This window comes from Hevea brasiliensis, chromosome 15 (genome assembly GCF_030052815.1).
Source record: "Hevea brasiliensis isolate MT/VB/25A 57/8 chromosome 15, ASM3005281v1, whole genome shotgun sequence".
Lineage (NCBI taxonomy): Eukaryota > Viridiplantae > Streptophyta > Magnoliopsida > Malpighiales > Euphorbiaceae > Hevea > Hevea brasiliensis.
The window spans coordinates 56906250-56932809 of record NC_079507.1 but is presented as its reverse complement, the minus strand read 5'-3'; the positions used below and the strand labels follow the sequence as shown (position 1 = coordinate 56932809).

Sequence of the window (26560 nt, the reverse complement as noted above, 5' to 3'; positions counted from 1 at the left end):
ATGAAAAGTAAAATTAAGAATTTTTTGGGCCAAGCCCAATAACTTAGTTCAGCCCCAAAGCAGGCCCTATCCAGGCCCAGCCATCATCATTAAAAAAAAATCACATTGGTGGTTTCATTTTTAAAATTAAAAAGACTAAAATTAAATTAAAGGATTTTTTTTTTTTAAATTTAATTCTGATTTTAGTTTGATTTAATTTTAATAAAATGTAATACCCTAATTTTTTAGATAGAGGATAGAGAAGTAAATAAGACGAAAGTAGAGGGCAGTGAGGGTAGAAAGGAAAATGCGACCGTTGTCGAAAAGGAAAGTACAGAGGAGTCCATGTTCCAACTGAACCCGTTAACGGACTAGTCTGCATTGTTTGTATTACCGTCAGCCTCTTGACTAGTCTTTGTTATAATAATCTCTGCTTTATTTATTTATTTATTTATTTATTTTCTGGTCTAAAGAGCATGAAATTTTAAAAATTAATTGGATTATGATGTTTAATGTTATAAGATGGATAATTTATGGATTAAAATTTTTTAATTATTACTATCATTATAAAGAACTCAAATTTTTTTAATTAATAATTATTTAATTTAGTTCGATTAGATTAATCTCATATCCTTTATTTAAAAGCTAGAATTTAAAAAAAAAATTAATTAAATTTTTTTAAATTCTCTTATTAAAATAAAAAAAACCATTTGTTTTAAATTTTTTAAGAATTTTATTTTAAAAAATTAAAAATCAAATATAATTATATGAGAATTCAATTAAATTTTTTTTACAAATAATTTAATTCTAAATGAAGTTATTCTTTTTAGCATAATTTTTATTTCTTTTGAAATGAAAATTTTTTAGTCTGTTTGAATATTAGAATTATATAAGAATTTAATTGAATTAAAATTCTCATATTTAGAATAAAAAATTTAATTAATTATAATTTAAAAAAATATTTTAAATGAAATAAAAAAAATATAAAATTTAATTGATATTTTTTTTTCTAAATTTTTGAAGCCTTAAAGTCAATTATAAATTACATTTCAAATTTTTAATTTTTCAATTTCAATTCAATTAGAAAACAAACCTGCTGTTTGCTCTTTACCTGTAGGCTGGTCTTTTAAAACATATAGGTATAGGGTTATTTTCATTCTCTACTAGAGGATATATAATTTATTAGGGTTATATTTTATCCTGATTAGACATTAATTATTTTCATTCTTATGATAATGAAATTATAAATATGCTTAGAGCATAAATATTATGATTTTAGCTTCTCACAATAACTTTATATGATAAATCTTATCATGTGTTATGACTTATGACCTAGCTTAGCCTTGCTTATCAAAGGAGTAATTAATTAATTATATATTTATCACATGACCTTTCTTGTAAGTTACATATATTGAAATTCATTAATTTACTTAAATTGATGACATTTCTTTTTAAAATATCATTTTGGTCAAACACCAGCAATTATGATTCTCTTTCCTATACATGCATTATATATATATGCACTTTCATGTATGTATGGTTTGAAGAGTGCACATTTGCTTTTGGTGTCTCAATTTAAGGGAGTGTTTGGTTTTTTTAATTAAAGACTACATAATTTATAGTGTTTGGAGTCTCATGTAGAGCTTACACACATATGCGTATTATTGAAAATTCCTTGTCTAGTATTGAAATAATAAAGAAAAATGTCTCTATTAGAAAGCAGAATGTCTTGATTGAATTGCAACGAGATTCGAGGAATATATTTATCTTAAAATAAATATATTGTTCTTCTTTCTTATGAGTAGTACTACTAGCTAGTATTTTAAATTGCCAATGTACTGATTTTTCTTCAACAGTGATCTCAGGTTTAATTTTACCTTACAAGTTAGTTTAATATGCGAAGATTTGTTTAAATCTTATATATAGCGTAAATATTTTATTCTAAACCAATATAAGACAATACACCCCCTTGTGACTAAGCATAAATATTTAGAATATAAAATTTATAGTTAAATACATTTGTGGGTGATTCAACATTAAAGCATGATAGGCTTTGATACCATATAAAGAAAATAGATTAGGTCTAACTCTACCTCAAAAGTTAGCTCGAGGGAAAAAAATTTACTCAAATCTTATATATAACACAAATACCTTATCCCAAATCAATATGAGATAACAACAAATAAAAACCCTATTATCAACTCAGTTTTAAATCTAAATAGGCCCAGGGATTAATTTATTGACATTTTAAAGATAAGATAATCGGGATTAAATTTGATCAGAAAATCAGGATTTGATTTTTTTTTTTTTAACTTTCTGCATTATAAGGTAATTAAATAGTTGAATTAATTTTAGTTATTACAAGGTCAGCAAATTATCAGCTTTGATCAATGACAGCGAAGGGCATGGTTATGGTTAAGCTGTCACTGTTATAAAGGAATGACAAGTATAGCTATGCCTTCTTGTTTGAGGAAGAAAAAATTAGCTGGCTCAAGAAATGAAAACTATCAAAATGAGGAAAATTAAAACTAGGATTAAGAGAAAAAAAAAAAAACTGCCTTAATCATATGTGGGTTCAAATCACACATAAAATCACATATTTCTCTTTTTTTTGTATAATCTTCTTCTTGAGTATGCTTGAGTTTCTATAATTCACTTTATAGTATCATCTTGTCCTTTAATTTGATACCATTTATTTAATTTAATTTCACTATTAAATCTCTATGGTTAAAATTTACTTGTCATGACTTTGTACAAATGACGGGGATTTGAAGGTGGTATAAGTAAAATTTGTGGGTGTGGGAAGCTAATTATTAGATACACCAAGAGTATTAAAAAAATAGTGTTCTATCTCTCATAGAAAAATGAACCCTCCTTATAATAAATAGAATAAATCTTTCATAATAATAAGAGAAGATACATATGTACTAAGTACACATAATAATTTTCTCCAATGTGTGATTATGTATATCAAGTGGTTAGATATTAGGACTTTTCTTAGGTCTTGATTGTGATTTTCCAACCTTTTATCAAATGACTTAATTACCCATTCTTTTTATAATAATAATAATAACAATAATAATAATAATAATAATAATCGTTATTATTATTAGTATTATATGTTATCCTGATTACTGATGTGATTGCGAGGCTCCTGTTCCATGTAGCCGAATCAACCAGATAGCCAAGCACAACCTAGCGTGTTGCTGAACCCTTTTTACCCTTTGCATGTCACTGAACTTGAGTACTGATAAAACCATCTACTACCCAAATACCAAGTACCCGATTCAAAACACATTTATTTTACATATAAATTTCACTATATTTTGGACCATAATGAATGAAGTTTAGACAAAAATTTCATATTCCTCAAATTATTGTTAATTAATAGTTATTGGACATTCAATATATTATGAAAATATTCTGTACACATCATATTAAATTTACCTTTTTATTTGACTACTAAAAATAAATTATTCAAACTAATTTGGAAAGAAAAGTCGATAAGATGAGGAGAAAACAACCAATAATATAGTTTTGATAAGATTAACCAGCATAAATGGGTAGAAGAAGTGAATTAAGCTATCAGTTTTTTTTTCCCCAAAAGTCAAACTGTGTACCTGGGATTTGGATATGGATTCATTAAGAATTTGAAAGTGGGTTTTGGTATGGAAGAGTTTCATGGGTGTTGCACATATTTTTTCAACTAGTATAGTTTAAATATAATTTACAGTGAGGTCCACTCTGAGAGGGAGTGATGAAGGGAAGTTTGTCTGGAAGTGAATAAGAAGATACGAAATGAGAGAGAGATAGAGAAGGTGTAGCTGTTCATGCTATCCTCACGCACCATATCCATGTCGTTATCTGGCCATGGATTGGGTCCACCGACTTGTAGGCCTTACCCAGTTACCCTCTCTCTCTCTCTCTCTCACACACACACACACACACACACACACACAGAGACAGAGAATTAAGCTTTCAATTTTGCAAAAATATCATTTAAGGCAGGAAAGCAACATGGATCAAAATCAGTAAAAACTGTGAAAAAAAAGGAAAAAAGAAAAAGAGAAAAAAAGAGAGGAAAATGCTTTTAATGTCTATGTGTTAGCATATCTTCATGACACCAAATCAAAGAAGAACCACAGTAACCTCACTTGTTCAAAACCTAGTATTTAAAACAAAGGGATTGGTAGGGAAAGAGGAATCTATATGTCCCATGGGGTTTGTTGTGCTGTTCTTCCTCTTTCTTAATTATCTTTCTTCTTCTTCTTCTCCTTTTTTTGCTTAATTATTGTTTTATCTTCTCTAGCTACCTCAACTTTAATAGATTTTCCTTCTTAGGGTTCTCATTTAATCGGTGTCCAAAATCTTGAAATGTGTTTTGTTGGCCTTTTGAGTTAAGATTTAAAGAGGAACTTAAATTGCATGTAGGGCTGTGTGGTTTCTAGATTATAAATTGATTTGGGAGAAGGTATTGGAGAACCGATAAAGACCAGAAGAAGAAGAAGAAGAAAGAAAGGAATAAAGAAAGAGAAGTGTTTCTTGAAGATGGCTGCTTCTTCTTCATCGGCGCCCTTCTTTGGAATTAGGGATGAAGATCATCAAAACCAGATGACACAACAGCATTCCTCAACACCAACTTCATCTTCAGCCCCGGCTCCACCCCAGCAAAAGAAAAAGAGAAATCTACCTAGAACACCAAGCAAGTATCAGCAATTTCATTTAAGATCTATCTAATATAAGCAAAAAAGAAGAAGATTTTTTTATGATTTTTCAACCAATCACTTGCATTGATTTTTCTTCCAATTTGGTTTATATCTTCCTTGTTCTTTTGTTTTCTTGTTAAAAATCTGAATATAGAAATTGTAAATTTAGAGACTTTTGAGTGGAATTGACACGGATATATGGATATGTATTAAAAATCCATTGTCTGCCCAAAAATTCATGTTTGTAATCAATTTAGAATTTTCAATTAATTTGTTGTTTGGCATTTATCATAACAGATCCAGACGCAGAGGTGATAGCACTATCTCCCAAGACCCTAATGGCAACAAACAGGTTCATATGTGAGGTATGCAACAAAGGGTTCCAAAGGGAGCAAAACCTACAGCTCCACAGAAGAGGACACAACCTGCCTTGGAAGCTAAAGCAGAAGACTACAAAAGAAGTGAAGAGGAAGGTCTATTTGTGCCCTGAGCCCACATGCGTCCACCATGACCCTTCTAGGGCTCTTGGTGACCTCACTGGCATCAAAAAGCACTACTCTAGAAAACATGGAGAGAAGAAATGGAAGTGTGAGAAGTGTTCTAAGAGGTACGCTGTTCAATCAGATTGGAAAGCCCACTCTAAGACCTGCGGCACTAGGGAGTACAGATGTGACTGTGGCACTCTCTTCTCAAGGTAATTATTCATCTTAATCACTGTATATTCCCCCTTCTTCCCATTAATGGTTCTCGATAATTTTTCTTCTTCTTCTTCTTCTTCTTCTCCTTCTTTGGTTTTAGCTAGCCTGACGCAGGTATATATAAATATGGGATGAGAGCGTATACTTACTCGATTCACAAACAAAAAGAAAGATGGAAAGGGAAAGAAAGGAAGAGGTGTTATGAGTACTATAGTAGCTTGGGCTGTTTTGTTTTAGGGCTCAGATTCCTTAAGTGACAGGAGAGAAAAGTTTTGATTCCTCATTTCTTTTTCGTTTTCTTCTGTTTTCTTGCAAATGGGCATTATTGGCTTTTTCTTCGGAAAATTGTTTTGGGCATCTCATATATGAATTTTCACTACTACTACTGTGGTGGAGATGGTGAACGAGCAGAAAACATGCTCCCACGTGAACAATCTCTGGAAGCTGCCATGAGCATCGAGGTTTCTTACAGCGAGGTGGAAAAGAAAAAAAAAAAAAAAAAAAGAAAAACAGTTCATCTTTTCTTTCACCTTGGAACCACCGCTCTTTTTGTTTGTTTACTTTTTCCTATTCACGTGTTGCTATGCCATGTAGAGCATGCTGCTGCGTGTTGTTTACCATGTTTGTTCTCTTATGGGTTGGCTAGATGTGATCAGCTCTGTGCTTCTGCAGGTGCTCCTTTTTTATGAAAACGTTGGCCCTAACGAGCCCTTCTTCTCTCCTTCTCTCTCTCTCTCTCTCTCTCCTTGGCTGCAGTTTTTAGAGCTTTGGTGTGATCTAATGGTGAGAGCATTGCTGTGGGGATTGAGATTAGATCATCATAATTGACCTGCACCTTTCTAGGGTGATGATTTTTTTTTTTTGTTAAGTTTCTAGTTTTGGAACAGTTCTATATTGGAAATCAAAAGCATCATGAGCCTGCACCTTTCTTGCATTTAAGTAACGCGTATAATTAAGATGCAATAAGTCCTGAAATGGACTTGTTGATTGACTCCTTTTCATGATGCTGAATACATTCTCTAGTTGCATTTATTAAGCGTCCAGTTCTTGAAATGGTATTTGATTCCTTGTTGATTGGTTAATGATTTTCAACTTCTGGTGAAAATTCCTTCGTTCCCACCTACCTTCCATTATTATGTTTCTGTCTTCTATAGACATTATAGTTGAACGCCTTTTCAAACTCTTCCCCACCTTCTTGCTTTTTTGCGTACTTTAAGTCTTCCATCTATTCTACACCAAATTATCATCAATCCCTTATCACACATTAATCTTTCATTCTTTTTTTACCGCTGAAAGTTATTCTTGCTATTGGAAGCAGCACAAACCATTGTCAATGTATTTTTGGACCTCGTATATGTATGTATATATTGAAGGCCTTCTTCCGAAAGATGGGACATATCAATAGGGAAATGCAAGCCCAAAAATGGACTGCAACAAGTCATGAAAATCCTCAAATGGAGTATATGTCTATCGTTCATGGAGATGGCCATCATTTTCTTTGATGCTCTATTTGGATTATATATGTTGTGGAATCATATTAATACAGTTTCTATAGGACATCACATATGCCCTGAGGTAGTTGCCGTATTTTACATATTTATTCAGTTTTCGACATTCAAGATTATTTTTCAAAGAGTCTATAATTTGATGTTGTACAGATAGCAGACTTGGATTCCTGTTTGAAGCTTTTTTTTCAACTTCCCTTTTATTCTTTTCGTACCCTTAATTACTATTCTACCCATCTGATGATCAAATAATTAATAGCTTCCTTTGGCCTAATTATTGTTGCAGGCGCGACAGTTTTATCACTCATAGGGCCTTCTGCGATGCGTTGGCTCAGGAAAGTGCTCGAAACACTCCTTCCACCTTGAACACCATTGGCAGTCATTTATATGGAGGTAGCAACATGAGCTTAGGCTTTTCTCAAGTGGGTACTCAAATTACCTCAATGCATGACCAATCTAGTGACATTTTAAGACTTGGCGGAGGTGGCCGCAGTGGACAATTTGATCATCTCCTTTCCCCATCTATGGGTTCGCCATCTTTTCGACCACCCCCGCAGCAAATGCCTTCATCTGCTTTCTTCATGCAAGAATCAAACCAGAATTATCACGAGGAACACCAATCTCAACAAGGGTTGTTGCAAAACAAATCATTTCATCATGGACTGATGCAATTCGCTGATCTTCATAACACCACAAGCAACAACCCTCCTCCCTCCGCTTCCAATATTTTCAACCTTAGCTTTATTTCCAGTAGCAGCACTACAAGCAACATGGCTAATAGCAATAATGCCAACAACTCCAACAGCAATCTACCAACTTCAGGACTGCTAATATCCAATAATTTCAGCTCCCAAAATGGTGCCACTGGAGGAGATAAAGGGTCCAGTATCTTCACGAACAACATAATTGGTGATCATCATCATCAACATCAAATGACCTCTGGTGTCCCTTCTCTCTTTACCTCCTCAGTTCAAAATGATAAGATAGTCCCTCATATGTCTGCTACGGCACTTCTTCAAAAGGCAGCGCAAATGGGTTCAACTTCAAGCACCAATAGTGCATCATTGCTGAGAAGCTTTGGTAGCTCTTCTTCAAGCGGAATTAAATCACATAAGCCATTAGTTGCAGCAAACTTTGGAGACATTTTCAACGAAAATGACAACAATCTCCATGACCTAATGAACTCATTTGCTACTGGGAATTCATCCCTTTTCGCTTCTGGGCATGGACAACAAAACCCCTACAGTGGAAACACGGAGGAAGCGAAGTTGCATCAGGGTCTGAACGTAAGTATTGGAGGGTCTGATAGATTGACCAGGGATTTTCTTGGGGTAGGACAAATTGTGAGAAGCATGAGTGGAGGGTTTTCGCAAAGAGATAAACATCAACAGCTGCAGCAGCCACGGCAGCCAAGCATAGACATAAGCTGCTCCGTGGATTCGGAGAGAAATATTACAGCGCAGACAAGCCAATCTTTTGGAGGAAATGGGAATTTTCAGTGAAGATAAAGAAAAAAATGGATGGATATGACAGAGAGAGAGAGACATAGAAGGTACGGTTACGTAAAAAATTAAAAAAAAAAATCAATTCCACACCTGGCTGTGACGTGTTAACTGATTAAAAGTAAATTCTTGATTTCATTGGTAATTGTGCCTTCTTAATGCTTTTACTTTTCATTTGGAGTTGGGGACAATTAATAGAAAAAGAAAAGAAATTATTAATTATTATTATGGTATTTTGGTGTTCTCTGACACAGTTCCTTTGAACGGGGACAGCCTCGAGCTAGTACATAAGGGTTGTTGTTTCTCTTCTTGTCTTTTTGTTTTTATTTCTTTTTTTCTTGTTTTAACCATTTAACACATATGTATACATACTTGTGCCAGAGTTCACTACAGATGCTCTTAGGATGCTCAAACAAAGTGTCTTTTCCCCTTATCCACTTCATTTTACTCTCGCAAATTATCTATGTAACTAAGGGTAAATCGTTAGTTTTTTTCCCTCTGCATGATTACTTACTTGGACAATTATAGGTCAGAGGTAGAAAGAATATATATTGTTAAAGATTTTTTTTTTTCTTGTGCTTAAAATGCATGTGGCAGAAATTTGTACTACTTCCCAAAAGACAGGGCATTAGAAGCCCCACCTCCATGCAATAACAACTATGATTGAGACACTTTCCACTGCTTTACTACTTAATTTCATTCTTATGTCATGGAAAAGCTTATCATATATATATGTTCGTAGATTGAAATGCTCTTCAGTTCCCCACACCACACACCCCCATAATTAAACTTGTCTGCTTAATTGTCTCATAATAATAATGATTTGGGGCTAGAATTTCTACGAAACACATCATCTAATTTATTGTTGTTTTTGGTGATAAGCAGAACCATCTAATTTATTTTTGGGGGTCCTTGCAGGGTCTACTTTGTTCCGCAAAAGGCAGTTTGATCAAAGTCATGGAGTTTAAAGTATCAGACAGCTGATTTTTGATCAAGCTGTGTCTTATCTTCTTGCTTCCCTTCAAGTGTACCTTAGGACTTTGAACAGTCATATTTGGATAGTGACTTTTACCTGCAACCTTTTTCCCTGTCTGCTTCTCGAATTGATGTTGCTTCTTTTAATTTCTTTCTTTTCTCTAGTTTGTTAATTAATTACAGTAATACAGAAAAGTTCAGAAGCTTTCATATATATATATAGTCTCTAATCAAGAGTCCATATGCCTGGAGCTTAATTCTGCTAGCTACAGATTTTTTTGCGGGATAACATGTAGGCCAACCTTAGGAATTGATGAAATAATCACATTTTAATATGTTTTGGAATTTCTTCAAGAATATCTTCAATAATAAATATGTAATACTTGGGATATCCTTGGATTAATTAAGAACACCTTAATTTTCTGTATATAAATTTGTGTATTTGTATATTTTAAGATTTTGAAGATCATTCACCTTAGCATTGTTAAATTCAAGAGTTAACTACTTGTACAATTTTGTTAGTAAGAAATATCTAAACGTTTTAAAATATATACAAACTAAAAATCAATTAAACCAAGAATGTAGAGTAATTAACCAAAAGAAAAAAAAAAAATCAAACTATAAAATCAATATGAGTTTACAACGTAAAATCATAAGATTTTATGATATTACTTATTTGATTCTTATAAAATACAAATATTTTCTTTTCATGATAAAAATCATTAAAACTTGTTTAACGTGAATTTTTCAAGTTCAGGAGTGAGAGTGAGCACTAACTTCAAATCCCACTAATATTAAAATTAACTCCCCTTTCCCAAAAATTTTTAATTATTAAATCTTACCCCTTAGTCCAATGTCAAATTAACAACAATATACAAGGGTAAAGTTAGGAAAAAAATTAATTTATTCTTAATTTTTTAAAATGATAAATAAAGTTGAATAATTTTTTTTTTTTAAAATAACACTTAAAATAAAATGGAGAGAGTATTTAATTATGATTATTAAATAGTGTTTGCATTTTATGTGCTACAATAATGATCGTGTGTGTATGTATAACCATTTTCTTCTTCTTCTTATTATTATCACCAGGTCTAATAACTAAAATTTATACACAACTGAGGAAGATGCAGGCTTAATACAATTAGCTTCAAAGTTAATTAAGGTAAAAAATTTCCGTAAATTGATTCAGGTGTTGTGAATTGTCAAGGTTAATTGGGTGAGGACATAGGGACAAAGAGAAATTGTTAAATACACGTTGAATATGTTTTTTCAATCACATAAATGTAAAATCTATTTCTCATGATTTGTGGAGGAATTTATATATATGTGAATATAAGAAGCACTAAAATTTTTTACATAAGGTGTACTTAATAATCTAATGGGAGAAGAACTATCACCAAAACTCTATATGTGGACAATTACTCCTATCCCAAATCATCCTTATTCTTTAAAAAATGAATTGGCCTAACTCACCCTCAAAAGTTAGCTAAGGGAAGAGAAGTGTCTAAAACTCTATGAGGGGTAAATTACTCCTATCTCAAACCATTTATTCTTTAAAAATTTGTGCTTAACTCACTCTCAAAAGCTAGTAAAGGGGAGAGAAGTGTACAAGACTGTATAAAGAGCAAATTACTCCTATTTCAAATCAACATAAGATATTAACACACTATTCTCACTCTTAAAACTGAACACTTAGAGTGTGAAACTCTTGTAGGAGATTCAATATTAGTTGGAGAGGCTCTAATACTATTTTTAAAAAATGGGTCGAGCCTAATACATTCTAATCACCGACCCCACCCTCAACCGAAAGAAAACTCTCTCAGCCAATTTTATTGACCCTGTTAGCATAATTACAGCAATCAGCATGATTATAGGAGATTTGTGTAACATAATTACAGCAATCAGCATGATTATAGGAGATTTGTGTAGCATAATTATAGCAATTATTATTCTTGTCCAAATTAGTTCATATTCTCATGTATAAATAGATGTAATATCTCTGTAAATGTGACACAGACAAATACACAATCCTTTTCTTCATTACTTGTATTCTTTCTTCTAACATGGTATCAGAGCCATAAAACTTTTATTTCTAGTTTTTTTGGGGTCTCTCTGCTCTCTCTACAACTATTCTGCTCGTTCATTCTTTCATACCTATTATTATACCATTTTTTTCTCCTCATCTTGTTATCAATGGAGAAATCGATATTTCAAAACCTATTGCAACATTGGTTCCAACTATAATCTTTGGGTTCAAGGAATGAAAAGTTTTTGATAGGTCGCAAGCTTTGGCGTATTGTTACCGGAGATATCACTACGCCGACAAGAGAGAACGATGAAACCGATGCAAAATTTGTCTTGAGGATTGGGATAGTAAAAATCATCGATCATCACCGTTTCGCAATACCTGCCTCGCCCATCCACATCCGCTTGCTAATTATGACTCGCAAAAGAAATCAGGGATTTTTGGCTAATCGATATCGACCACCGGACTTGCCCACTATTATCGGTTGTGGACTACTCTTCATAATCTGAAACAAGAAGCAGTCAATCTGTGAATGATTTTCTTGCCTGTGTCCAACCTATTTGGAATCAAATATCTCGTGCCAAAATCGGTGAAGATCATCTTCATCTCATTCAAGTTCTAATGGCTCTTCGATCGAATATGAGGCCGCTCGGCCCCCGCTACATCGAAATCCACTCCCATCATTGGAAACCGCTATTCAAGAGATTATTTTGAAGAGACTCGTCTCGGTTTGGATAAAACTCCTCAATTTGAAGTCGCTCTTGCAACTACTCGATCCTCACATCAATCGGCAATCAACTCGTGAAGAATTGTAATCTAATTGGTCATGCTTTTGGATATTGTCCTACCATAAAATGCAGTTATTGTCATGGTTACGGTCATATTCTTGAACATTGTCCAAAAAGACATCCAAGATCAAAAGGAGGGCAATCAAAATTCAAGAATGTCTCAAAGCATTGATCTTCCTCGAGGGCTCTACCGCCATCACCATGAGTGATCTTGAGGCACTATTCAAACAGTTATCTCTTCTAATTCTCCTGCCATGTCCGCCACTCCGGGTAATTCTTATTGGCTTTTGACTCTGCATGTTGTAATCATATGACCACTAATCTTAAATTCTTGTCTTCTCAAAACTCAGTATCTTCCTTACCACCAATCCATACCGCAAATGGTACTAAAATGAACATCACACATACCGGTCATGTGTCTACCTCAAATCTTCATCTCCCGACACCTATTATATCCCTAATTTGGCACTCAATCTTATTTCATGGTCGGTTGTGTGAAAAAGGACTAAATGTTATTTTTCTCACCATGGTGTCAGTGCACAGGATCCACAAACGGGACAGATTCTTGGGGAGGGTCGCAGAGTGGGTCGATTATTTGAGCTTACATCTTTACATCTTCCTCGAGATTTGTGTCTCAGCTACAATCCCTAATTCCTCCATTCACCAATGGCATCTTCGTCTTGGTCATGCTTCTACCAAGAAATTCAACCTTTAATTTCTCGTGGATTATTAGGATCTACTAAGTTTGAGTCATTTAATTGTTTAAATTGTCAGCTTGCAAAACAACCTGCATTATCTTTTTCCCATAATAATACTACTTCAGACACTCCTTTTGGTTTAATTCATTCTGACATTTGGGGTCCTTCTCCTATTTCTTCAATAAATGGTTTTCGTTATTTTGTAATATTTATTGATGATTATTCTCGGTTTACTTGGATATATTTTTTGAAACATCGATCTGAGTTATCACAAATTTACATCACATTTGCAAAAATGATTAAAACTCAGTTCTCTTGTGACATTAAAATTCTTCGAACAGACAATGCCATGGAATATCGGGATTCTTCTTTACTTCAGTTTCTTAGTCAACAAGGCACCATTGTTCAACGTTCTTGTCCTCACACCTCTCAACAGAATGGGCGAGCCGAACGCAAGCATCGCCATATTCTTGATTCTGTACGTACTCTTCTTCTTTCTGCCTCATGTCCAGAAAAATTTTGGGGAGAAGCAGCTTTTCATGATGTTTATGTTATTAATCGTCTTCCTACCTTGGTTCTTCATAATTTATCTCCTTTTGAAAAGTTGTTTGGACAACCTCCTGACTATTCCATCCTTAAACCTTTTGGATGTGTTTCTTTTGTTCTTTTACAACCTCATGAACATACCAAATTAGAACCCCGTGCTCGTCTATGTTGTTTTCTTGGTTATGGCATTGAACACAAAGGGTATCGTTGTTGGGATCCTGTTTCTAATAAGTTACGCATCTCTCGTCATGTTACCTTTTGGGAAAATACTATGTTCTCTTCTCTTTCCAAATTTCATCACTCAATCATCGACTCTCTATTTTTCACCGACTCTCCAAAGAGTTGTTTCCAAGTCTGATCCAGTGATTGTGATGTGCTCAATATTAGCCCAACTACACCGCCTCGTTGAATCTTGTTGATCCAAAGACTGCGCTGCATCTCCTCCTAGCACTACTCTTCGTCGTTCTACCCGTGTAAGAGAAACTCCTCATTATCTTTACGATTTTCATTGTTACTCTACTATTGCAACCCTTCATGAGCCTCATTCTTATCGTGAGGCAAATCGACCCTCTTTGGCGCAAGCTATGAGATGAACTTGGGCTTTAGAGAAAACTCATACTTGGGATTTAGTTGATCTTCCACCAAACAAGACTCCTATTGGTTGCAAATGGATTTACAAAATCAAGACCCGCTCGATGGAACTATTGAACGCTACAAAGCTCGCTTAGTAGCCAAAGGGTACACTCAAGAGTATGGTATCGACTATGAGGAAACTTTTGCTCCGATTAACATCTATTCGATCTCTTAGCTATTGGTAAATGGAAACTTTTCCAGATGGATGTTAAAAATGCTTTTCTTCATGGTGATTTAAAGAGGTTTATATGCATCCTCCTCCCGGTTATCATTCTCCTCATAAGGTTTGCAAACTTCGAGCCTTATATGGATTAAAACAAGCTCCTGTGGCCTGGTTTGCCAAATTTAGTTCCACTCTTGCTCAACTTGGTTTTCTCTAGTCCACATGATTCGCATTATTCACTCGTCGAAGCGGTGGTATTGTTCTTCTTGCTTTATGTTGATGATATGATAATAACAGGAGATGATTCATCCGTATTTTAGAGTTACAACATTATCTCAATCAACATTTTGAAATGAAAGACACAGGTTCTCTCGGCTATTTTTGGGCCTTGAAGTTTCTCAAAATTGATGGCTATTATCTATCTCAAGCCAAGTATGCATCCGACTTACTTTCTCGGCAGGCATCATCGATAGCAAACAAGATCAACCCCATTGGAGCTCAATTGCAAACTTACACCTCTTGATGGCACTCCTCTTGATGATCCTACTTTATATCGACTTGTCGGGAGTCTTGTTTATCTCACGATTACTCGACCGATATTTCATATCTCGTTCATCCAGTCACCGCTTTATGTCCGCTCCTCGCTCAACTCATTTCTGCAATCCTTCGTTATATCAAAGGCACTCTTTTTCATGGTTTGCACTTTTCCGCTACCTCCTCCCTAGTATTATCCGCTACTCGATCTCGATTGGTGGTGATCCGACGGATCGTCGCTCTACAGTTATTGTTTCTTCTTGGGTAATTCTCTTATCTCTTGGCGTAGCAAAAAGCAAACCGTTGTTGCACGTTCTAGCACGTAATCAATATCGTGCTTTGCCGATGCTACATCCGAATTACTTTGGTTACGGTGGTTATTAATCGATTTGGGTGTCACTCATTCTTACGCCACAATACTTCATTGCGATAATAGAAGTGCCATACGATTTCTCATAATGATGTATTTCATGAGCGTACAAACACATCGAAATTGATTGTCATTTTGTACGTCATCATGTTGCTCATGGCACCATATGTTTGATTCCTATCTCCTCTCACCAAACCGATATATTCACCAAAACGCATCCTCCCGCCGCTTCGGGATCTCTTAAGCAAACTCAAGTTGGCACTGTATACCACCTTGAGTTTGAGGGGGGGTGTTAGCATAATTACAGCAATCAGCATGATTATAGGAGATTTGTGTAACATAATTACAGCAATCAGCATGATTATAGGAGATTTGTGTAGCATAATTATAGCAATTATTATTCTTGTCCAAATTAGTTCATATTCTCATGTATAAATAGATGTAATATCTCTGTAAATGTGACACAGACAAATACACAATCCTTTTCTTCATTACTTGTATTCTTTCTTCTAACAGACCCAAAAGAAGGAATTAAGTTTTTTTTGGCAAACTTTTCACTCTAAAAAAAACCAATGACCCAGAAATAAGTTGGAGGTACAATTGGTGTTGGATGGGAGAAATTTATTATATATGAATCAAATGATTATGCCCAGACTGTTTGAACTTAATAGCGATTTCAAACAGAGAATTCAAATCTAAGGGTTAAAGATTTTATATAATGAGAATTATTCTACATGAAAAAATCAGTTTTAATTTCGAGGCATTCTGTAATTTATAAGATTTGGTTGATCTCTGAATACGAATAGATACGACTATACTATACTCGCTGGCAAGGAAACTTTAATTGAATAAAATTTAGAGAAATGAAGGCTGGTGGATTTATGGACAAGGAAGAAGATATATATATATATAAATACATATACATGAGCCAATTCAAAGAAAGGGCCATTACTGTTAACCTTTGTATTTGATCTCATTCTCACGTACGTGAGAGAAAAAAAATTGTATTTTCTTGCACTTGGAAGAAAGAGACAATTAATCTTGCATAATTTCATTCTATTTTAGCATATGATACAAAATGGAGAATTTTAAGGTACCTGTTGACATTTTATTGAAACATTCTTACTCCTCTTCACTCTATTTCTTTTGGTCGTTGTCATCACTGCCTGTAAACCACAAGTTATTCCATCTATCCTTTTTATTATTGACTTAATTCATTTGCTGGAGTATCACATTGATTAGTTATAAAAAAATGGAAATAGAATATATAGTAAGAGATAGCCAAATCAAATTGGAGGCTTTTCAAACTTAACACATGGCTGTTGTCCACAAAAAATAAATGAAAAACTTCTTTTTTTATTGTCATTTATTATTTTAGATATATATATATATATATATATATATATATATATATATATATATATATATATATATAATTTCTATGCTAGTGTTTTTCTTTGACATGGATATGGTACCAATTGAAACTCATTCTTTGTTTTTTTTTTCTTACCCTAATTTTGAATGTAAAATTTTGTAAGACTTCAATTCAATTGACTTCTTTTTAGTTAATTTTCATGTATTGAAATAAATAAAAAAATTAATTTTTTTATCTTAAAAAAATTATTTTCAAATAAATATAAATTCCAAAAAAGCCTTATTGATTTGGAAGAGTCCATTTGCTTAGTTAAATGGAGAATTTTGAATTCAAATTGAAAAGACTTCATATTTAATTTTATAAATATGTTTCCTTGTGTTAAAGAAATAAGTAAAAAAAAAAATTACGTTCAAGGTAAATAATTTCTTTTTCCTCTATTTGGGTTATGAAAAAAAGAAAATTTTTATTGCTTTCACCTAAGAATGCTTATATTTTTCTTTAATTTACGAGATTTTAAAAAATAATTAAATTCGCCAACTTATTTTTTATAATAATAATAATAATTCAAGGAAAAAAAATCAACACTATAAGGTGCTGACAATTACCCATTTGAAGCAAGATCACAGAACTAAATTCGCCAACTTATATCACTTTTGAAAGGCCAACTCATATATATATATATATATATATATATATATATATATATATATATATATATTTAATAGAGTTTTCTCTATGGACTGAGAAGACTGAAGAAAAGGAATCATAATCATTAAGCATATATGCTTATACGGCTGCTTAGCTAAATTACTATTTCTGATTGGTTGTTGATGGCAGGTAATATTTAGTTAAGCCCTTTTTGTCAAAAATTATTGGAATTTTTGGCAGTAACTCTCTAAATAATTATTAATTAATATTTATTCCTCTCATAAAAAGAAATTCAATTAAAGCAATAAATTTTATTTAATTTTTTTAATATATTCTTTATTCATATTATTTTATTAAAAATTAAATAACTGGTGTTACTAAATTATTCTTAAAACTAATAAATTTTATCTTTTTAATGTATATTAAGTAGGAACATATTAATAAATTAATAAATAAATTACTACTTTTGCCTATAACAAAAAAAAAATATAACTTCAAAATGGAAAGTGGCCTGTAATTTAAAACAGAGAGTAATTTATTTTTAAATCCATAATATAATTATAAATTATTTTAATAAGTATAGATTTTCATTTAATTTATTCTTTATGCACCTAATTAATTCGTAAGAAGAATTACAATTTTAATGATCAATACACCTTTCTCCAACTAGTAAGTGTATTTGCCATTAAAATTATAATGCATTAAATGAATTTTTTAACGAGTGCAAGTTTATCCTATCAGAAAAACTGTATAGATATTTAAATAATTAATGATGTCTTCTTTAAATTATAAGTTAAGTATTCAATCTTATATGCAAAGGACATTGTTTCAACAAATTATTAATAGGCCAGGGTTAAAATTTTGAACAAGTAGTTAGGTAAGGTGGTGAAGGGCAAGAAATGAGATAAGGAAGATGTAGATGCGGAGAAATAATAAAAATGTAGTGATCGAAGTTTGAAATTAAAATTGAAAATGAAAGAAGGAAGACAGTTTCACAGTCACGGACTGATGATTCCATGAAGAGAAAGAAAAGACAAGAATCACGACAAAGCTGGCACATAAGTTTCACTATAATTACAATAAGGAACAATTCCTGCTGCTTTTTCCTGCACATTATATGCCCACACTGTCAGTCCTTCCAAACAAAATGCCCACACACACACACAATCTTTCATAAGGAATCCTAAACTCAAATTTTTATCTTTCTTCCTTTCTTTATCTTTAAATCCCAAAAAAAAAAAAAAAAGAAAAGATAAACCTAAAACAGCAGTCTCGTATAACGTGGGAGAGGCTTAGGACAGTGCATGTTTTCTCGAACGTAGTCAACATGGATAGGATAATTTGGAATTATTTTTTTTTAGGAAAAAAAAATGACTAGAGAATGTCAATAATAGGGCCTGAAATTCTGCAATTACTTTTGGGTTTTAGAATTATTAATTTATGTTTAGGGTTAGGTATTAGGTGAGCAAAAAGTTCTTTCACAAATCATAAACAAATCAATGACTTTATAGTGATTAATAAAATATATCAACTAGACAAATTAAGATTAAATATTTTTTATTACTTGTCGAGCTGTTGGGAAAAGTAGTTAGGCATTGAAGTGAAGATTCTTTAATAGGACTAAGAGTTGCTCTCTACGTCCTTGTTTTTGACAGTCGTCTACTGCTCAACGTGACCTAGCCACCAGGTCTTCTCATACCCTCGTGGACTTCAAAGTAACTTTGATTTTTCGATTCAACAAAACTGCACATGTTTTCAATACAAGTGGGATTTCTTTTTAATAAACTTTCAACCTTCTCCATTAAATAAAAAATTGTATATGTAATATTCTCTCTTTAGGACCCTTGTTGTCTTAAATGTAATTATAGAATAATAATATGGAATGAATATTAAAACTATATATGCTCAAGGTTTTAGTGAAATTACACAAGAATAATTTCTAAATTAACTCACTTTGGAAGAAGTCTTTTTTGAGAAAAATGGAGAGAAAAAGAAAGTAATATATATATATATATATATATATATATATATATATATATATATATATATATATATTACTAACAATAATTCAATTTTCTTTTATATAATTAGCTTCAACTGACTGAATTTGAAACGATTCTACTAAATTAAAACTTATCAGTGACACCCATATTTTTTTTTTTTTGGAAACTAAACTTGATTTACCTACTTTCCAAATCTCCTGATCCCACAAGGATGATCTGGTTTTGATAGAACTAGAAAGTCGAGTTTATAGCTTATAAAAAAAAGGAGTTGAATTTATATTAAGTTTTTGCAAAAGCTTGCTCATTGATAGTTATTCCAAGGATTCGACGTGCCATGTCAAAATACAACAAAACTCTTTGATACCAACTTACCTCAAAAAAATATACAAAAAAATATACTATTTGACTATCAAGTAAATTAATAGTGATGCTTATCCAAAAAAATAAAAGGTAAATTAATCGTGATTGTGTGTGTGTATGAGAGAGAGAGAGAGAGAGAGAGAGAGAGAGATGAGAATGGTTTAGGTTGAATTCCACTGAAACGTATCACATGAGTACACACACAAAGATAGATTAATTGAAAGGATAGAAATTAAGAAATCCTTGAGGCAATTCTTGTAACAAAACCCTAATAAAGAGAAACATACATGCATACCTAAACTGCCACTTCTGTCTTGTTTTCTTCTCAAGCGCTTTTCGCCCTTCAAAAAGGTTTATTATTTGAGCTTAAATTGATGCCATGTTGACCTCCACCAATGTTTCTTACCATTCCCCCAACGCCAAGAAAATCTAAGGTCAGCTTATCTGATCCAACGCCAAGACTTTGATGCAATTTTGCCTCCTCTACATTGCTAAAATTCGTGCTATTATGAAGCTGATCCAATGAGATGCCGCTGCTGGTAAAACCCCCGAAGCTGTTATCTTGGCTGTGTCCACCTCCGAAAATGGAAGAGCCCCCATTGGCAAGAGAATTCATCAATCCTTGAAGTTGGTTGTCACTTTCCATTTGTGTTCCTAGGCCACCTTCTCCTACAGTTGCATTGCCAAAAGTATTGCTGCCAAAGTTAGTAGAAACCAGTGGTGGCCTATCGGATTTAGTACCCGTTGATGGAGAACCTCCCAGGCCTCTTAGCAGATTAGAGTTGTTGCTGCTAGTAGTTGAACCCATTTGAGCAGCTTTTTGAAGCAATGCAGTGGCAGACATGTGCGGGGTGATGTTTTCTTGTTGCATTGAATTGCTATAAAGAGATGGGATACCAGCTGAGTCAACATGATGATCACCCATGTTATTGGCGAAGAGCCCTTGGCCACCATTTCCATTGTTGAATGGATTTGGATTCATGAAGGTTGAATTCACCAAGTTGGTGGTTGTGGTGCTTGAATTGGCATTGTCGCTGTTACTCATTCGGCTGGGGGTAGCAGCATTATTTGAAAAGAAGCCAAGATTGAAGAGATTGGTGTGGGAGGAGTTGTTGGAGGTGTTTTGAAGATCATGAAGTTGCATTAGCCCATGTAAGGATTTATTTGGAAATGAACCTTGATTTGCATCTGATATGAAGAAACCAGAAGAAGGCATCGTTGGCAAGGACGAAGAATTAGATGGAGGGATTATGTGATCGAATTTCGCAGCACCAGCGCTTCCCAGCCGCAACATATTACTAGTTGGATGGTTCTGATCTTGCAATGGCGAAATTTGAGAACCCACTTGAGATAGGCCTAAGCTCATGTGGTTATTTCCATAGAGATGAGTACCGATGGTGTTTAAGTTGCTAGGATGCCTTGCACTCTCCTGAGCCAGTGCGTCACAGAAAGCCCTATGAGTGATGAAACTATCACGCCTGCAACAAATTATAATGACCAAGAACTTGGTTATTATTTTGAATCAATAAGATGCTGATGAAGAAGAAGAAGATAGAGTGAGGTAAAGGGATGATAGTCTTTCATTATGTCTGAAGAATAACAAAGATGATAACTCTTAATTTCTCTAGAATATAAAAGCGAGAAAATTCAAGGGAACTTAAAAAAAAAAAAAAAAAAAAAAAAGAAGCTAGCTAAAATTGATCGTGAACGAAGATACTGAAAATGATAAATCAATGAAAGTCCAAATGCCAATTCAAGAACTGTCTCTTCAATAAATGAAGAGCAATGTTATTTACTAGTTTGATGAAAAACCAGAAACTCAGAAGCTAGCTCATTTCAGAAACTAGTTTCTTCAATCAATGTAAAACTCTCTTTTCCATTGGAGGAATATTTCCATAATCGTGAAAGTACTAATCAATAAATGACCACACTCTCAGGAACCTCTGCGATCAAGAAATGAACCATAGAAACATTCTCTCCGGCAATAAAAGGAAAAGGAAGAGTGAGATATACCATGGGGAGTTACTTACTTACCGCTACAGAGAGAGAGAGCGAGAACAAGAACGGGAGCATCTCAACCCCACAACCCTAACGTTATTCATGGGAAGAAGTGGCTGGGAGAGCTGAGCCAACCCAGAAGAGAACAAACCCATTAACATAGCCAACTCACATGAGAACAAACCCAGTAACAATATCCTTCCTGACACTCTATAACAACAACACGTGAATAGGGAAAAGAGATGGCGGGCGGTGTTATCGAGAAAGGAAGATTTATAATTATCATTTTTTGTTTTCTTTTTTTTTAATTAATTTTTCCCCAAAATTTCTTCGTTTCTCTTGAGAATAGACCTCCACTACCATGGTAGTTTCAAAGATTATTCACATGCAAGCAGTCCTTCTGCCATAAGCGAGTAAAAGAGAGCAAGGGAACTGGGAAAAAACCAAAAGATCTGAAAGGAGAAAGAAAAGCAGCAGACCCACCTCGCCCCCTTTTGCTGGCTCTCTTCTCTAAAACTCTCAGTCCCTAAATCTTTTTTTCAAACCTTTTTTGTCATCGTATTTTTGTCTACAGCCATAATGAATGAATGAATGAATCCTATATCAATATATGCATAAATAATCAATGGAGGTTGATTATTAATTAATTAGTTTGGTTACCTTGAGAAGAGAGTGCCACAGTCACATCTGTACTCTCTAGTGCCACAGGTCTTCGAATGGGCTTTCCAATCTGATTGAACAGCATATCTCTTAGAGCACTTCTCACACTTCCATTTCTTCTCTCCATGTTTCCTAGAGTAGTGCTTTTTGATGCCAGTAAGGTCACCGAGAGCCCTAGAAGGGTCATGGTGAACGCATGTGGGCTCAGGGCACAAATATACCTTCCTCTTCACTTCTTTTGTAGTCTTCTGCTTTAGCTTCCAAGGTAGGTTGTGTCCTCTTCTGTGAAGCTGCAAATTTTGCTCCCTTTGGAACCCTTTGTTGCATACCTCACATAGGAACCTATTTGTTGCCATTAGGGTCTTGGGAGATAGTGCTATCACCTCTGCATCTGGATCTGCAATGAGAAATGCCAAAACAAATTTAATAAAGAAGAAGAAGAAGAAGACGATGATGATGATGATGATGACATAGTTGAATCAAGAAAATAAAGATAATGAAAGAAAACCATTCCAAAGCTTCAATTATATATTCCTGAAAAATTAATAAAACCCATATCAATGCTAATTAAATTATCCCAGAAAAAAATAGAAATAGGGATTCATTGATGAGAAATAGAATTGTGAGTTTTTCTCATCGGCAATACTTTTTTGATACATGAATTGATAAGCTATTGGATATAAAGAGCTGGCTACTTGCTTGGTGTTCCAGGTTGATTTCTCTTTTTCTTTTGAGGCGCTGTGGTTGGAGCAGCAGTGGATGGATTTTGTTGCATCATCTGGTTTTGATTTTCCTCCCTAGACCGAAAGAAAGAAGCAGATGATGAGGCGGCAGCCATCTTCAACAATCACTTTAGCTCCTCCTTCAATACAAGCAAATCTAGAACTCAAAATTCAACCCAAATTATAAAAATTGCCATAACCGACACACATAAGTTTGTTTCAGCTGTGGTTTAACCCCATGAAAGGAAAGAAAAAGAACAAATGAAAAAAAAATAATAAAAAAAATCTTGGTCTTGGATATGTTACCTAGAAAGACTTCCAGATAGAACCCAGGAGGAACCAAGAGGAAAGATTTAAGTTAAAACCCAGAAAGAACCAAGAGGAAAGTATAAAAGGGGACAGCAAAAATCCGGAGATGAAGAGAAGAAAACAAGCACTCTTTAGACGTATTTTGCTTCTCTGCTCTCTGAGAAGTTGTTTTTATAATATATATATATATATATATATATATACAAATGAAGGAAAAAAAGAAATCGATCCACTCGGTCTTAATTGTTCCTCAATCATTTATTGGCATGTATATGGACAACACATACATGACCACCATACACATAATCATTCTCTCCTCTCTCTGTAACTTCTGTATTTTCTGATTATTTTCTGTTGCTTATATATAAATCTACAAAAGAGGGAAAAAAAAAAAAGAAAAATAAATAAATGGTGATGAGTCTGGAGAGTAAATTTCAGTGATTTTGGTGAGCGTTGGTGTCTTACTGTACATGGAAGCCAAATGGACGGTGTCGTATTCGGCGAGGGTTGGGGCCACTCTCTCTCTCCCGTTATAGGCCTTAGCCTCTTCTTCCCATCTCTCCTTCTCTTATTTCGTATCTTGTTGGTAGCAACAGGACAAGCCTCCCTTTCGTCACTCCCTCTCTGTATCTGTGATTTTTCTTTTCTATTTACATTTGCATGTGGCCCTTGTTTCATAATTATTATTATTTTTTTAAATTTCTCTATCAGCTGCGCTAATCTTTTTACCTATCATCATATCTACCAATATTTACTTATAATAGGTAAATTAATTTATTTGCATAACCATTCTACAGCACGAAATATTTGAAATTTCTTTAAAAATATTTCATGCATTATGATGATTTTTAAAATTATGAAAATTTTATTAAAACTACGTTGTCATCCGATCAATTAATCTTTATTAATTAATTAGATTTGAGCAAACTTGAAAGACAAGCTTTTCTCGAATGAATAAATTATCGTAAAATTCAAATCTTGGAAATCGTCTTCATTTGTTAGAGTAATGTGGCAAGAACTCGTAACTTTATGTGTTTGCTGGGCTTTTGGTGGCTGTTCTTCTCTGTTTTTGTGAGAATATTTTTATCTCACCCTTTTTCTATTATTAAAATTCTTTATTGCTTATATATATATATAAAAAATCATTACTTTCTTCACTAATATTGATTAATACTACTGCAAAATTAAGCTACTTCACTAATATATCACTCACAATTCAATTAAAAAAAAAACCAGTTCTTGAAATACATTAGTTTCCATTATTTAAGGAATTAAAATATTTTCATCCGTAGCAAAACTTCCTTTCTTTATTAAATTGAACAAAATAAAAGATGCAAGTGTGTTATTCGTGGCTAAATTCTGTAGATATTAATTACGATAGCATTTTATTTTAATTTCTTTGCAAAAGTTTTCTAATATTAAGTGTGTTTGTGTAAATTAAAATAATACTGAAGGATTACTGAGTACTGACATGTACTGGAGCTGGATAACCCCCATTAAACCTTTCATGAAGCAAATTACATTTTCCCTGAAAAGAAAGCCGATGATCACAGAAGACAAGTTCTTGTTAAATATTTACATATTTGACGAATGATAATTTCTTGATTTTGAAAATGAATTAGATTGCATAGATATATGTAGTCCGTAAGTCTTATCGAATAGACAGTTGGAAATATATTTTTCCAGGATGAAAAAGCCGACAAAGAAAGCTATTTCAGGAGACTTAGACTTGCCTAAGCTAAAAGGTAAAATTTTGATTTAAAAGTGATATCAGAAAAATGGAATTCCAGGGAAAGAAAAAAAAGATATATAATTTGCTATTTAATTAATTTCTTGGTCTCATAATTTTTGGTTTAATTAGTGGCTGCAGAAATTTGGGACACATGCATACAACAACTATAGGGAATAGCTAGTAGCTAAGATTTTAGCTTCTTGAGGACCAAGAATTCTTAGTGGGAGACAGATCAAGCTTTTGGGTCTTGAGAAAGAAAAAAAGAGAAGACAGAAAAATCAATTCTGCAAGAATGCTTCAAACAAACACTTTTTCTTGAATTTTTGTTTCTATGCAATTGTGTGATTTGAGAGTGGCTTTTGTTCCTACCCACTAAGGAACCTTCATTTAGTTGCTTTTTTACTTATCCCCAAAAAAAAAAAAAAAAAAATTAAATCTCATGATCTGCTGTGATTTTTATTTTCTTTTTTAAAAACTTAATTACAGTAGGTGTATTATATAAGGACGGAAAGAGACCTGAATTGTTGGATTGTGAAAACCAAATTCTGTGGTGTAGTTTCCTTAGTCTACCTCAAAAGCCTTTCTCTTTAAAATCTTTCCTTTTTTTTAATTAAAAATATATGCATGGCTCATAATGGGACTATTATCATAGAAAAAGAGAGAACTTCCTGGAGGAGACACTATTATTTCCTCTTCATGGGTGGGCCAGGAAGAATAATATTTAAATTTATGTAATGATCTAATGGTGATGATTTTTGCGAAGAGTCAAATATATATATTTAGCAATTCGATGTAGTTGATTGAGAGTCCTTCCATAGTCATATCCTGTCAACTTAGTTCTTGTGTAACCACCGCTAGATGATATTTGATTAATAAGCCAGGCTGCAATCAGTTGGGTCCAAGGCCTCATCAGATGTCTAAATCTTATGACTACGGCGAGCAATACTTATTTTCTTAGTCTTTGAACAGCAGGTTGCACTTGCATATCAATCAATTTTTTACTACTATCTGATCATAAATACGTATCTTAATTTAAGTAATTTAGATTGCAATTTAAAATTTTTTATTTTTCTGAGGTTTTTCCAGGAAGCAAAGCACGTACACGTACGTGCTATGCTCCCAGAGAAAAAACAAAAAATTTAACTATTGTAGGACAAGACAGAGAATAGAGATGGAGCTTCCTCATAATTTCCTGCATCTTCAACGTAAGAAAAAATATAAATATAAAAATAAAAATGATGGATCATTTATATATACTCATTCCATTTTGTAGTTTTGATGTTTCCATTGCTACTACCTACCTTCTTTATTACACTACATTAGAAAACGAACCTTCGTAGCTCTCACAAAATTCAACTCGTGCATTCATGCCAAGCTCTACAAGCCATTACTCAACCTTCTTCCCATTTCTTTCCTTGTACATTAACCATATTCTCTCCGAGAAAAATCCATACTACATCCGTTAAATAACTTAATTCTCCACGTGACAAAATTATAAGTAATTGTAATATGTGTAATTATATTGGTTATTTTAATTACTTAAAATAAGTTCATATTTTATTTTATTTGTTTAAGTAATACTATAAAAATAATGACAGGATTTCTTAGACGGAAAATTCTTGTCTAAACC

General features: G+C 33.3%; 2 protein-coding genes across 3 annotated transcripts; one reads left to right on the top strand and one right to left on the bottom strand.

The window, feature by feature from the left end:
* The first annotated feature begins 3934 nt into the window (after window positions 1-3934).
* Window positions 3935-8440, top strand: LOC110648291 (protein indeterminate-domain 5, chloroplastic). Its single transcript, XM_058135990.1, has 4 exons — window positions 3935-4200; window positions 4411-4681; window positions 4983-5379; window positions 7175-8440. Exons 2-4 carry the CDS (start codon window positions 4528-4530, stop codon window positions 8388-8390), a joined length of 1767 nt encoding a protein of 588 aa, XP_057991973.1. The 5' UTR covers window positions 3935-4200; window positions 4411-4527; the 3' UTR covers window positions 8391-8440.
* An 11218-nt stretch (window positions 8441-19658) lies between these two features.
* On the bottom strand, window positions 19659-23394 carry LOC110648294 (protein indeterminate-domain 5, chloroplastic). 2 transcript variants are annotated; one of them, XM_021802468.2, is made up of 4 exons: window positions 23196-23394; window positions 22867-23046; window positions 22168-22564; window positions 19659-20987 (listed from the first exon to the last, which is right to left on the bottom strand). In XM_021802468.2, the coding sequence occupies exons 2-4, from the start codon at window positions 23003-23005 to the stop codon at window positions 19853-19855; spliced, it is 1671 nt and encodes a 556-aa protein (XP_021658160.1). In that variant the 5' UTR covers window positions 23006-23046; window positions 23196-23394; the 3' UTR covers window positions 19659-19852. The 2 variants fall into 2 exon arrangements, with proteins under 2 accessions (XP_021658160.1, XP_021658159.1); XM_021802467.2 differs by having other exon boundaries at window positions 22867-23029; window positions 23196-23392.
* Between the last annotated feature and the right edge of the window lie 3166 nt (window positions 23395-26560).